The sequence below is a fragment of the Nothoprocta perdicaria genome, unplaced genomic scaffold (genome assembly GCF_003342845.1).
Source record: "Nothoprocta perdicaria isolate Ctin4 unplaced genomic scaffold, notPer1 scaffold_214, whole genome shotgun sequence".
Taxonomy (NCBI): Eukaryota; Metazoa; Chordata; class Aves; order Tinamiformes; family Tinamidae; genus Nothoprocta; species Nothoprocta perdicaria.
The window spans coordinates 37,376-51,278 of NW_020455360.1; the positions used below are offsets into that span (position 1 = coordinate 37,376).

The 13,903-nt window shown below is 40.0% G+C and overlaps 1 protein-coding gene across 5 annotated transcripts in view; it reads left to right on the forward strand.

Moving 5' to 3' along the window:
* CIB2 (calcium and integrin binding family member 2) overlaps positions 1 to 13,903 on the forward strand; it is a 34,178-nt gene that overhangs the window by 15,520 nt on the left and 4,755 nt on the right. For all 5 annotated transcript variants that reach the window (XR_003249287.1, XR_003249286.1, XM_026038663.1 and 2 more), the window contains 3 exons: positions 6,352 to 6,463; positions 12,636 to 12,783; positions 13,643 to 13,838. Coding sequence is in view for 3 of the 5 variants with exons in the window: in XM_026038660.1 (XP_025894445.1) it covers positions 6,352 to 6,463; positions 12,636 to 12,783; positions 13,643 to 13,838 (456 nt within the window). In the remaining 2 variants the exon portion in view is untranslated. The remainder of the gene's footprint in view (positions 1 to 6,351; positions 6,464 to 12,635; positions 12,784 to 13,642; positions 13,839 to 13,903) is intronic.

Here is a 13,903-nt window from a genome sequence, read left to right on the forward strand (position 1 = left end):
AGGTTACTATTGAAAGAGCTGTGGACTCATTCCCTGGATTTATGATCTGGGAATGGAAGGCGGAATGTCTAAAAACTTGTAAATTTGTAAAAGCAAATTTTCTCCTTTATAAGTGATAGCTCATGTGGATAAGTGAAGAGAAACAGTTGTGATATATTTTAGTAAATAGAGTTGATATGTTTCTGTAGGTATTTTTTTGTTCTTTCCTATTGTATATCTAACTCTTTGACTAAAGTACCAGTGACTCTTTTTACAACATTGTTTAAATGATTACATCACATTTAAGACAGTTGCAGGCACTCTGAAGATCACGGCTAGCTTTTAAAATGATGCTTAGTGTATTATAGAAATGATCCAAAATCAGCAATGGGAAATTGCAAGTTCAGGCATTCAGAAGGGTACTCAGAGCGGAAAAACATTTGTGATAACAGAATGTGAAGAAACTGGCAGCACTAAAAATGAGTGAGGGATAAACTGGTGTAAGCAAACTGAATGTGAGTGAAAGAAATACGAGATTGCTGGGGAAGGGGAAAAAAAAAGGGGGAAAACTTGGTTCCCAGATGAGGGAATCTACCCATTGCCTACCAAATGGCAGGACTCCATTGCAGTTAGCATTGCTGGAACAGTTTGGAAAATGTGACCTATGAAGAAAGGTTGGAAAAACACCTTTTTCATAGTAATGAATCTGTGTGCATAACATGCATCTGCTGCGATTGCAGATGGGAACAAGTGGTTAAGTTGTCCCTTATAAGGCAGGGGTTTTCTTGCTCTGCTTGTAAATCTAATTTTCTAGCAGACAAGCTTTTACTCCTGTAGTAATGCTGCTCTGCTAGCCAGCTCATCTGCTTCTATTTCTCCCTCTAGGCTAGTGCAGTTTGGCAGATACCCAAACATTTGAGCACAGGTGTTTGTGAGGGTCTGTCACAGACAAAAAGTCACAAATCTATGAATTTTAAATTGTATGATTTGGGATTCACTTAACCTAGCTAGAGAGAGAAATACAGCACCGAATTACAGAGCTGGGCAGGAGTTTCTAGTTTTGTTGCATTTTCTTCTCTGCCTGCATTGCGAGGAGGCGAATGGTGAGACAGAAATGAGTGCCAGTTCCTTCTGAGTGCCTGGAAATGCTTCCTTATTAGGCAGCCAACTGCTAGAGACCTGCACTTCCCTTGGGAGCAAAGTGCTGTGCAGAGGTGGGGAGAGGGAGCCCACGGGTCCTGCCTTTCCTTTCCATTGCCTTGAGGGCTCACGTGCAGAAAGGCCAAGTTTCCCTATTGGAAGCTTTGGAGGCGAAAAGGCTCTAACAAGAGAATAAAATTGGTTTGAACTCTTGCTGCCCTGGGAATGTTTCTCAATTTTGTGTGCAAGCTGCACAGGAAGAATGGATTGTTCTTGCTAGTGGGGCTTCTGTTCTTGTTTTTAATTGTGTTTGTATATTCTTTATGCATGGGCAAAAAAAGGCATTTTTTAAATTACCATTTCTGTGAATGGTGAAGTCTCCCCCTGCGATTCTCTGTTAGCTTCCACCTGTTCTACCAGGCTCAGTGAAGGGCAAAATCTTTCACTGTTGATAAGAAATAACCATTAGATAACTGGCATGTTTTTCAATGATACTTTAAGGAAGGAAAAATACTATAGAGCACTATTATCCAGACTTACTGTGTGTAGTTCTGTGGGTAGCAGCGTTGTGTATATCAATAGGTATGCCTTCCTAAGCATGACTAGGACTGTTAGAATAAATGTATTACTATAAATTACTCCAGGAAAAAAAAGTCTTATGAAGGGTTTGTTTTTAATTATGTTGCAAGTGGTTTAGGAGAATATTTATTTAGTGTTGGCTTGAATTAGTTTATACTGCCTCATCTTGTAGTGCAGAGATGAAACCATACTTGTCTTAGCAAAGAAACATTAGCAGTCTTAACTTATGCATGGTTTATCTTTATGATCTGCTGCCTTTTTGTAAATCCGCTGTGTGCAGGTGCTGCTGTTCTAATGAGCTCCTTGTGGAACTGTCTGTGCTCAGTGCTCACAGCTTTTTCCCCTTGTTCTAGCAAAGCCATTTTGTTTCTTATTGTGACTATGCAGAACAATTTAAAAGTTAGCCTTTGGGATCATGTTGACTGTGAAGTTAAGGTCAAATATGTTTTGAAGGTATTGCTTTTATTTGGAGATAAACTGGGTGTGTACTCCTGAATAAAAATGTTTCTTCACACCATAATCGATGGACTGGTACTTTGGAGGCTGGGACATAAAATGTATTACTTTCTAAGGAACACTTTAAAGCCTCACTTATTTCTAATCAGTGAGCCATTACCAGCTTTTATGGTTTGTTTTCTGCACTCCTTTAGTGCAGAGTTCTTATGACAAAGGCGGCCCAGCCAGCTGTAATGTGTTGTCATTGCATTTAATGGTGGTGATCTAGATATATCAAGATTCTCAGTGTCTTAACAGGCTCACCGGTGACTTTGTTGGGGGCAAGAGGGAAAGGGAAAAAAGTTACTGCAGAGGTGTAAACTTGGAGAACTTTTATGTTATTTTGTTAAGTCATTTTAAGCCTCCACAGGTGTTGCTGAAGGCCTGGGGAGGTGATAATCAAGCCATGTCTAGCAAACAGCGTTGTGATTGCAGGTTAGCACATCCTGAAAGTGGGGACAGACTAACCCAACTACTTCACCATTTGTGAGTCTGCCTGCTGACAAATGGTAAAATGGATGTCGCCCTAACTACGAAGTAGGCTGTGGAGGTGGCACTCTTGCTTTTTTGAACATAACTTTTTATTTGGCGTTAGTATGTCAGTAACTGAGCTCAAGAATGGGAAAAAGTAGTTGTCTGAATTGAGAAGAATTGTTTGATGAAGCAGATATTGCTGCAGGATCTATAGGGAGTTCTGCAAAGACAGCGAGGCTCCCTGCAGGCACCCAACTTAGGAACATGTATATGGTGCTATGGTGATGGCAGTCTTTGGAAAACTACATGAATTTATAGTTTACCTTATATGCCGTGCAAAACCTCCCATTGCCCCCCTGACGAGACACAGATGTTTCTGTGACTGTAAGTAGCCCAAGGAGCTTTAGGTTATTGTCAGAAATGTTTCCTGTTGAGAGGCTTGTATCTTAAGGGTGCGAAGCCTTTTCTCCCCAGGTTGTAACTTTCTGATGTGTTTGACACATCTGCTTTCTGCTTCTCTAAGAACAGAGGGAATTTGAGAACCTTTACCCCAGGGCTTGTTGATGTAATCAATGTTACAGAGAGAGATGTCTCAGATGTAGGTTCTTCCAAGAAGCACCATGATACAACAGATTGGTGGGAAAATATGGCATGAAGCGAGGAGGATTTAGTGTTCTAAAATATGGTGAGTGGTGACTTTAGCAAATAACCCTTATAGCTCTGTGGTGTTCTAGCCTGTGTGATAAGCCACGTACTCAGGGCTGTGGAGGCTGAGGCAGCTCTGTAATTCATTCCCCAAAGCTCAGTCTCCCTTGAGACTGGCAATCCAGAGCTTAGTTTACCATAAAATAGTGCACAGTTTTCCTGAAGAACGTTCCAGCTGTTCTTGGCAAAAAAAAAGTTTTACTGTTTGTGCTGCTGTTCTTTTGGGTCTATATTTTTGTTCCTTGTATATTTGCTTTGGAAAACAAGCTTGAGAAATGCTGCCTTTATGGCCTTGCGCAACATAATATTGCTGATAGTGCCACCTAAGGCCATCACAAATATTGCCGTAGGGTTCTTACGTATATAAGCTAGTGAAAGTCTACTTTATTGCTGCAATTTAGATTGCAGGACTTGGATTGCAGCCACTTCCTCCAGGCTCATTTGGCTGCTTTAGTGTGAAGTGTGTTCAGGTGGAAAGCTATCGCACCCACAGGTCCCTGTGTGACTGGGTGAATTCGCATTCAACCTATGTTTAATAAACGGAGACAAGTTTCAGGTGCCAGGACAACTGTTTGTTAGGGTTGTGCTCATCTAGATTAACCATAATAAAAACAAAGCAACAACCCTTTATGTCGCTCCAGTGCATCCGATGTCCTTACCGACAGTGCACTGATACAGATAAAATAGTGACACCCTTGGGAGTAAGGCAAATAGCTGGAGATTAAAGGATGAGGAGGTGCCGTTGGCACTACTGCTGAATCCTCCTTTATAAGAAGCTATAGCTTGGGATATCTGTGGGCTTATTTTAGACTAGCAGCTTATAAAATAGGAAATATGGATCATTTTGTTGCGATTCTTTCAATGCTTTCTTAAAGACATTATGGAGAGCTCAAGGGGCTGCATCAGTGTCTGTATCCGTGTCTCTTCGTGGTCCTGTCAGAGGAGACAAAGATGGATGAGAAAAGCTTAATGCTGGAGGAAGTTTAGAGAAGAAAACCTTACTGAAAAGTGAATAAATCGGGCAATGAAGAAGGTTTGTTAGATGAATATTTGATTTGGAAGGCTTGCCTTCTGCTAGGTGCCCTTAAGAGCTTCCCTGTATTTAAGGGAATCATGTAATTACTGTTTAGGACAGATAAATTATTTGTTGGCGTGGGAAATGGCTGTTGCATCTTGAATTACACAGTATTTACGAAACGTCAGGGTGAGCTGTGGTCAGCAGCAGCAATGCGCTTAGGTCAGTGGATATTTAATTTCCTGTATGGCAAATACAATATTTTGCTGTTCATTTTTAAGGCATTGTTTTTCTAAGTTCCAGACAAATCGTGGTCTTTTGTGTTCCATTATATGTCTTTTGGGGGTTACACTGTATTTACAACCAAAGGAGCCAAAGAAGTATATGCTTCTGAAATGTTTTTGTTGTTCTTGAAGTTTCCTCAGCCGTGTTAATTTAAATAGCTGAGCTGCTTGTGGAGCCGGGCTGAGGGTTTGTCAGAGCTAATGCAGAGGATGGAAGAGTTGGAGGGGTTTTTTTCCAGAACTACTGTTGTGTTCATATTGAGATACCCAAAACATGTTAATCTCTTCATTTTTAGTATGTAGCCTATGCAGTGAGCAGGCAGGGTTTGTTTTTTTCAAAGGAAGACAGATCATAAAATGAATAATATAGTTTAATATATAGGTAGTAGTAGTAGTACATGGGCCTGATAAGAGAATCGGTAAAATCAACCAATCAATTGAGTTATGAATCTATGAATTGCACCAAGGCAGGGAGTGCTTGGCTTTCCAGGCAGTTTCTGTCCGTAGTTTGCTTGAGAGCATCCACTTAATGTGGCTGCTCAAAATTTGGGATACATAGGTGAGTTTGACTTGGATACCCATTTCATTGGGAATGTCCCTGTTCCTAATTTGAGTGAGCATCCCCCTTTTCAGTTTGCTTTCTACATGATTTTTATTTATTTTACATATGTCTGTTTTAGCTTCTGGGCTGTGTTTTATCTAAACGTAAACAAAAATATTTGAAAGTGGGGAGTAAAGGGTATGGGAGGGAATTAACAGATGTTAATTCATTTACTAATTAAAAATAGCAAAGCCCAAGTCATGCAGGAGACTGAGTCAGCTCTTCTCATTTGCTGCTGTTCAACTCCTAAAGCTTTAGAAACATCTGGATGTTTTGTTGCCTGTCTCCTTCTCCAGCTCCCTTACCCAAACCATAATAAAATAGTTAGCTTAATAAGCAAGATGCAGAGAGTGAAACTAGATTTGTGAGTGTCTGATTTTCATCTCTAGGGAAAAAGCCCTTTTTATTGCTTTTAAAACATACTGCCTTTATGAATAAGCTCAGGGAAGAATAAAGAAAGGTAGTGGTGGTGATGGGACAAAAAACCTCAATGGAAGGGAACTGAATTGGAAAGGGTCTGTGGTGGTGGCAGCCTGTGCTGGAATTATAAGTCTGAATCTGCCTCGTTAGTGAGGAACTGATAAGAGAAAGGGTGAGTTTTTTGTTTGCTTTTTATGCAGCAGAGAGGTATTTCCTGGGGTGCTTTGCCCATAGCATCTGAGCACATATCATTTGTGCTCAAATGTGCACATTTCCATTTCCTTGTCTTTTCTGGGCTTGTGAAGCAACTCCACTCTTGTGTTGCACAGACCGGTCAAGTTTGCACTGTGGTTTGATCCCTGATTACATGTGCAGTGTCAGCGCACTGTTCCAGCCCTACTTTTGGATATACGTACCAATAAGTTATTAACTATTAGGTGCAGATACGGTGAGCTTATTCATATAACCTACTCATGTTGTGGCACCCAAAGTTATGTAAGGATGTTAGTAGCAGTTTTGCTGCAGACTTCATTGAAGGCTTCAAAAAGTAAAAAAAAAAAAAAAAATTGACTGCTGCGGTGAAATAAATGATTAGATGTGCAGGACAAGTTTATGTCTGATTGCTCTATGACTGGTGCCTTTTTTCTGCTTGTTTACAGGTTGCATGGCCGGTACCATGAAATGGCACCAAACGTTGTGCCTATGGACTATACGAAGGATCCTGATGTTAAACTACCTATGCAGCTTATCATAAACATGCCTGAACTAAAGGTACTGCTTCTGACTGCCTCTTGCTACATCCTGCTTAGCTCTCTTGCTTGTCCCTACAAAGGATTTTGGTACCATGAAGCAAAATAGCATGGTAAGGTCTCCCCCTCTCCATTCCTGGTCAAAGACGAACCATCCACAGACTTGGGAAAATACGTAGGTAGATGTTTCCCTTGCAATGATAGAGGAGTTCAGAAATTAAAGGAAGTGTGCAGAAAATGAAGTTGAATTTAACATGTTTTTCCATTCTGTATATATACATCCTTTTGAAAACACTAGGATATGTGTTGGAAGAGCTGGTACCAAGTAGCTCTGTGAACTCTTAAAATCTATTTTGAATTTCTTTTGCTTTATACTGGCCTAAAAATAAATTCTCAATAACTGATTTTTCTAAAGTACTGTCTATATTTACATTTTTTTCCAAACACTGGGACAGTGGCATGTCTTGAATACAAAGGCCTGATATAGAATACATGCCAGTGTAATTGAGGAAAAACAGTACATCCACAGAGGTCTTTTATAGAAGTTTGCAATAGGCAATTTTAAAATTTGCCTGAAATGTTCTTTCCAGTCAAGATACTTCAACTTTGTTATCCAAAACTAGAATGCTTAAGGGCTAATTAGGCATCTAAATCAGTAGCCTGAGAACAGTTCTTAAGCAAGTCAAATCAGCTCCCTAGGCTGAGTATTCAATATAATTTTAAATTACTCAGTGGAGCTAAAAATTAGGAATTGGAAAGCTTGTTCTAACCCTTTTTGCTGCCTACCGGATCCATGGGTTAGGATGGTAGGTGCACAAAATAGAGAATAACTATACACTGTTTCGCAAGGGCAGGAGGTTTTCCTTCACTGAAGGAAATTATCAGACACCATTGACCTAACCGGGGATGTATTGTAGAACTTAATGCCAAAAGATTTGCTGGAGGAGACAGCATTAATATCTTCAAAAAAAGATGGTTTAAGTACTTTTATAGAGTAGAATTTCATATTGCTATTAAGTTTTATGATCTGGATGTAACCTGTAACTCAGACAGTCCATGAGTTATTCATTATACTAATCTTGGTGTTTATATTAGGAAGGATCTCTGTGCATAAGTTTTGCATTTGGATTTTTGGATTTGGATTTTTGCCTGCCTTTCCTCTTTCAAAAAATTGACACTCGTTTCAAAATGTCACCTTATCTTGGTCCGACACCTGAACCAATCTCAGCCATGAAACATTTTGCTATTTCCTGTACAGATGGAATAAGAACATAGTCCTTTCCTCCAAGTTTATAATCACAATACTAACTGTAGCTCATATACTAAAAAAAAAGGCCTTGGCTTTTGCAACTTGCTGAGACCCCACTGCATAATCATTATTTCTTAGTAAATTTTCATCAAGGCGAAGACAAAGCTAATATTTGAGTCTCAAAATAGAAACAAGCAAACTAAATGTCTATTGAATTCTAATCAAATTAGTGATAATTTCAATGCACCTGGCTTTTTTCATATACACAGTACATTTCTAGTTACTGGCAATGTTGAGGCAAATTCTGACAAATGGATAGAATCAATAATGCACTTTTCTAAATTAGATTCTGCTACTATAAAGAAAGATCTTTACCTTATACCTTAATGCTTTCAGCCAAGGTAAATTTAAATGTGATTTCAGCGTTTCAGAGAAGGGATGTCATCTGATGGCCAAGTGATAAGCCATTTTAATCGGTAACAAATTGTTCAATAATTCCCAGTTCTTGAAGACAAAAAGTTCAGGCCCAAGATAAATGAGGGAGGAGCCAATACTTTAAGTAGGTCAAGTCTGCTATTATGCTGCAGTTATCTGAGGCAGTTTACCTCATCTGTTGCATTGCAGCCCCTGCTCTCTACTTGTGACTGCCTTGGTTACCAGGCAGAACTCTCCTATTTCAGTGGTGTGGGGATTTGGTGGGTGGGTGTTTTTTGGGTTGATTTAAGTGTTTTCATTTTGCAATATCATTCCCAACTGCATGTAGCTGGACATGGGCATGTAACCTGGCCATGGTGATCACGTGTGATCTTTAGAAGCAGCTGGGTGCCCATCTTCATGATTCCACATCCCTAATTGTGAGACCCTCTAGGCTGGTGCAGGCCCCGTCTCTGGTTATTGTAGCGTAGCAGCCTGTGTCAGGAGTAGGTCATAAAAGGACTTTGTAAAGGGGAATCATTTTAGTTTCATTCACTTTACAGTCTGTTGCTTTCCTTTTTTGGCTCATGCAGTAACCTCATTGATCCTCACAGGCCTTTCATTAGCTGCAGTGGGAAGTGAGGTAGTTCATAAATCCCCACGCTAGTGAAACAGAGTGAGCAGCAGGTGCAGGAATCAGGAGGCAGAAAGGACACGCAGGGAACAGTGAATTGACCACAAACTTCAGAACCAGCGTTAGCGACCTGTTTTTGGTGAATTTAAACATCGAAGCACGTAAGTCAGTTCAAAATAAAATAAAAACACGTGCTGCAGTTTTATGTAAATAGAATTTTAAGTTGCTTTAATACTTTGGTGTCCTGGTGCAAACTCACGGTCTGTCTCCACTTTCAGAGGTTTCCTTGCTAATGGACTGTGATGGCTGAGGGAGTGAGTTCATCTTCCCCCAGCTAATCTGCTCCTGCAGCTCCTCCCAACTTCCTTGTCTATAAATCCCTCTAGCAGTTCCTGCTTCTCATGGGGGATGCTTGACCCCCTTGGCTCTGCCCTTCTGACTTCCCCAAGACTCCTGCTTTAGTTGTCTCTTGCAGTCAATCATAAACCCTTGAAGTGCACTAAGTGAGGGCTGTAGGATTCCAGTTCTGTAGCTGCCTGGTGGTCTGCACCCATGTTTTTGGCAGTTTCCCACTCTAATTAGTGAATCCTTTTTTCTAAACGTGCCTCATTCCCATGATACGATACTGTGTTCTGTATGTTTAGCAATTCCATGTGCACCCGACACCTTTGGTTATTTGGTGACAGTAACCACAGGGTGGCCTTCAATAAGGAGCCGAGCTTACACACACGTGCACAAGGCACACAGTTCACAGGCATAGAGCTCATCAAGACCCCAAAAAGTCATCCACTCCAACCACCTGCATCAAGCCTGGATCATCTGTCCACAGTAGTTACCTAAACTGAAATTCAGTGCTGTTATGTTGCTCCTCAGAAACGTTAAGAGTTTTGATAAGCATCTGGAGAACAACGTTTCTGTGAAGATACAGAAACACTAGCTTTGTCTTAATCTCAGCTTGTGCAGGGCTTTTCAGTGGCCTTCAAAGCAGACTGCTTTGTGCATTTTCCTATCTCTTGTTAATGTCAGTGGGGGGGTTAGATTCAAATTCAAAAGAGAATGATCTTCAAATTTCTGTGGAATTAGAGTTCTTGTTACTGGTTCACTGTTACGTGTAATCTCTTATTTCCAAAGTGCAGTCAGCTTGTAATAGGATATAGTGCTCTAAATGAATTGAGTAAGGTTCAAGATGACTACAAAATGGAAAGGGCCAAAGGAGAACACAGCAGTTCACTAAAATCAGTGATGGAAATTAGAGAGTAGGAGACAAAAATAACAAATAAATTAGCAAGATTTAACTGCAGTGTCGGGTAAAGGGCCTGTTTACATATTTTAAGTGAGTTAGTGGGTGTGATTTATTGTATTGAGTTCTGGGGCTACATGTCAGAATATACGCCAAGCACGTTCAAACATGCAGAGAAAGGCAATTATCTGAGTGGAAAAAGTGGTTGTTAAAAAGATGCATGACACATTTAGGAAGGAGCAGTTATCTCAAGGCAGTGCAGCAGGCTGCAAAACAGTTTTCAGCTGTAGCAATTCTTTTATTTCTGGTTTCCCTCTATTTTTTATTGTGAGAAAAAAAGTGCTTTTTAGAAGACAAGTGTAGGTGTCTAGTTTTAAGAGGGTTCTTTTTTAAACAACTAATGCTTAAAGGAAAGCAGTACAGAGAGGCAGAGGGTAATTTTCCTCTCTAATCCCTTCCCCCATGACTTTTCCTTTAAATATGATGGAACCCTAATCTGTGCTCTTTAGAGGAGAGGTAATGAAATTACAGAAAGGATGTGAAAAGTATCTGCAAAGGTAAGGTAATACTTTCCATTGTGGAAACCACAGATATACTGCCTGAAGACACATAATATGAGAAGGTTAAAGGGAAGAAATCAATAGGAGGAAAGATTTTATTTTTTCTCTTAGGTTTGAGAGATCCATTTGACGAAGAGTTACTTAAGTGTGCTTAGATCCATTTAATTCATTGGTGATTTAGCTGTGTTTTCAAAGCCTCTGGCATGTCAAATAGATGACTTATCTTAGGCAAGTTGCAATATAGTTAGTCAGTGAGATCATGACTTGCACTTGTAATGTGGAAGGGCCTCGGTTTGATAGGCCCTGGTGATAGGTGTGTTTACATCTGTGCAGTCGCTGGGTGTTGCACGGTACCACCTCTAACATGGCAGGTTACAACTGTTACCATAAGACTTATTTCTGCTGAGCTTTTTTTTTTTCAGAGGAAACCAATTTAGCATTTTAGAAATCAGGAAAAAGCTGATATTTTAGCATCCCCTAGTAACTATGCTAAGGCTTTATTACAAGTTTAATAGACATGCCCATTCTTTATGTGCTTGTGGGGGGGATTGGTCCTTTTCCATACATTTCAGGCCAGCTACATCCTGTGATTTGGTGCCAAGCTGCCAAATTGAGGCAACAGAATCAGTCATTTCCCCTGAGTGCTTGGCCCTTGCCTGTGGTGTGATGCAGCCTCTCGGGTGCTTTTCTAGCCTTGCTGTTACCTGTAGATGCACATCTGCTATCCCTGCTCTGCATGGCCTGGATGTGAGGGATCACTGCATATCCCTTCACAGTGACTTTCTCTCAGCCAGCTGGTTAATTCTGCAGTGTTGTTTTTCATGTTGTCACTTGAGTGCCATGAGCTTGCTGCTGCTTTGAAAATTGCCATCTTTTCATTTCAGAACCCTCTTTTCCAGACTAATTTTGTTTTTCTTTGATCTGTTTCTGTCTCCACCTAAGCAGTGAGTTAAGGTCATTTTAAGCTCAAAACCCAGCAGGCTGTTGCTGCCCTTTCCATTGGTACATTTGGGCATGTTTCCCATTGGGGAATTGCTTCAAATCCTGCAGTGGAAGTTGAATTTGGTATTGACTACCCTAATGGTTTGTCATTTGAGCCTGTGAGGAGGCCATGTCTCTACTTTACCCATCCATTAGAACAGCCATAAGCTAGCGGGTATCTCAGAAGAGTTGGAGAGCTGGACAGGAACATAGATCCCCATTAAAACAACCTTTTTTTGGGACACAGTTGTACTATAACATTTGGTTAAGGTTGCTATTTGTATTTGCTGCGTCTCAAAGCATCTTGCTTCCAGTATCTGTTTCTGAAATCTTGCTTATTCTCAAGACTGGCATGCATGTTTGTAGGGCTTGTCTTCATCCAGATGTTTCCCTTTTGGCAGACTCCAGCTGGTTCCTACCGCAGGAATAGTCCTGGAATGCAAATTGGAAGACCAATCTCATTAGATAGTTGATGTATCCCTGGGTATTAACATCTCATTAATTAGAAACCTCTTTATGGAATCAGGTAGGCCCACAGAGAGCCGTGAATGGCCTTTTGGGTTCTGAGAAGGTACCTCAGAGTTGCAGCCTCCAAGCCTTTGGAGGTCTGTTTTTAACCTTTGCATGACTTGCTAAGTGCACATAGGGGTGGGGACAGCCTTGATGACTCAGATTTCTAGGCCATGTCTGACCCCCTTGGTATAGTTGCATCCTGAAACTAGACCCTGCAGGGAGTCATCTATAATGTGGAGCTGTGTCTGCTCTGTTACCTGAAGCCGAAAGGAGATCTGCTTTCCAGGAACTGCCCGCTCTCTGCAGCGTGTCCCTGTGGACAGGAACACTCCCCATTCCTCTTAGAGTAATCATGTTGTACATTATGCTCCTTTCTTAATAAGGATCCTTAAAAATCAAAGGGAGGTGAAGATGGGGTGGTGTAAACCACTCCCGCTATATGTAACTGCTCTGTAAAGGAGGCTGCAGGGGGAAATTAAATACACTTCATTATGATCAGGGATTTGGCAGTTTTATTGCTGTTCCAAATGCTTTAAAATCAAATATATACACCTGTATTTTTAATTCTGTTTTTTTCTTTTTTCTTTTTTTTTTTTTTTTCAGGAGAATCCCTTCAAGGAAAGGATTGTTGAATCGTTCTCAGAAGATGGAGAAGGGAGCCTCAGCTTCAATGATTTTGTGGACATGTTCTCTGTGCTCAGTGAAATGGCTCCCAGAGAGCTTAAAGCAATCTATGCCTTCAAGATCTATGGTAAAGCAGCAGGGTGCAAAAGCAAAACAGTTCTCCTGATCTATGTTAACTTAAGGAAATTTTGTTACATGGTCATTTGTTTTCAACGAAAATCAAATAAGAGTCCTTCTTTAAGAACAAATTCTCCATTCTGATCTGGTCTCTAAGATCCTAGTTTAATTTTAAGCCTACTTTATGCTATGAAGTATGTGATCAAAGTGCTTTCATGTTGAACATAGTTTCTGAGATCGCTTCTGCAACTACAAAAAAGGAAACACTGAGTGATATCTGTTCATAACAAGTCCACAGCACAGATAGAGATGCAATTCTTGTATTCTAGGCAGATATTCTGTTTTATTTATTACATCTCCTTGCAACTTAAACTGTCTAGGAGTTTTAGCTTCATGGAAACAAAAGCTGTGTCTGGCAAAACACTAAATGCTTTCAATTCCATTTAGTTTCTTATTTCAAAAGGAGAAGTCTACTAACACTGTATCAAAAAAGCACCTTTGCTTTCTGTATTTCCTAGGCTTTTTACTGAACTGTTCCCATCTTGTGGAATCTAAGCAAATATTAATGAAAATAGTATGTGCTAGAAAAATACAATGCTAAGTACTTCTAGAGAATGTATAATTTTAACTTGAGATAAAATATCTTTGGTTAAAATGAGAAATTCTCTAAAGTTATCTTGGAGGTTTATTTGTGTCCTGCTTTGGAAAAGCAAATACTGTATAAAGTCTCAATGTTATGATGTTCCCGAGGATTATCAGGGTGTAAGACTAAAATTAATGAGGTTGTTTACTCTTTTGCACCCCTTTTTGTTTGAAGTAAATGCATCTGAGTTGCTGATGCTCTTTTCATTGGTTGTTTTACTGTTTAGATTTTAACACAGATAACTTCATTTGTAAAGCAGACCTGGAGAAAACGCTCAATAAGCTGACCCGAGAAGAGCTAACAGCAGAAGAAATCACGTTAGTTTGTGAGAAAGTAATAGAAGAAGCTGATATGGATGGTGATGGAAAACTAGGATTTGCAGATTTTGAAAACATGATCTCCAAAGCACCAGACTTTCTCAGGTATTAGAATTAGTTTAAAAAGATTCTCTTTTTGCATATTTCTTCTGTTTTTTATTGCTGAGTTT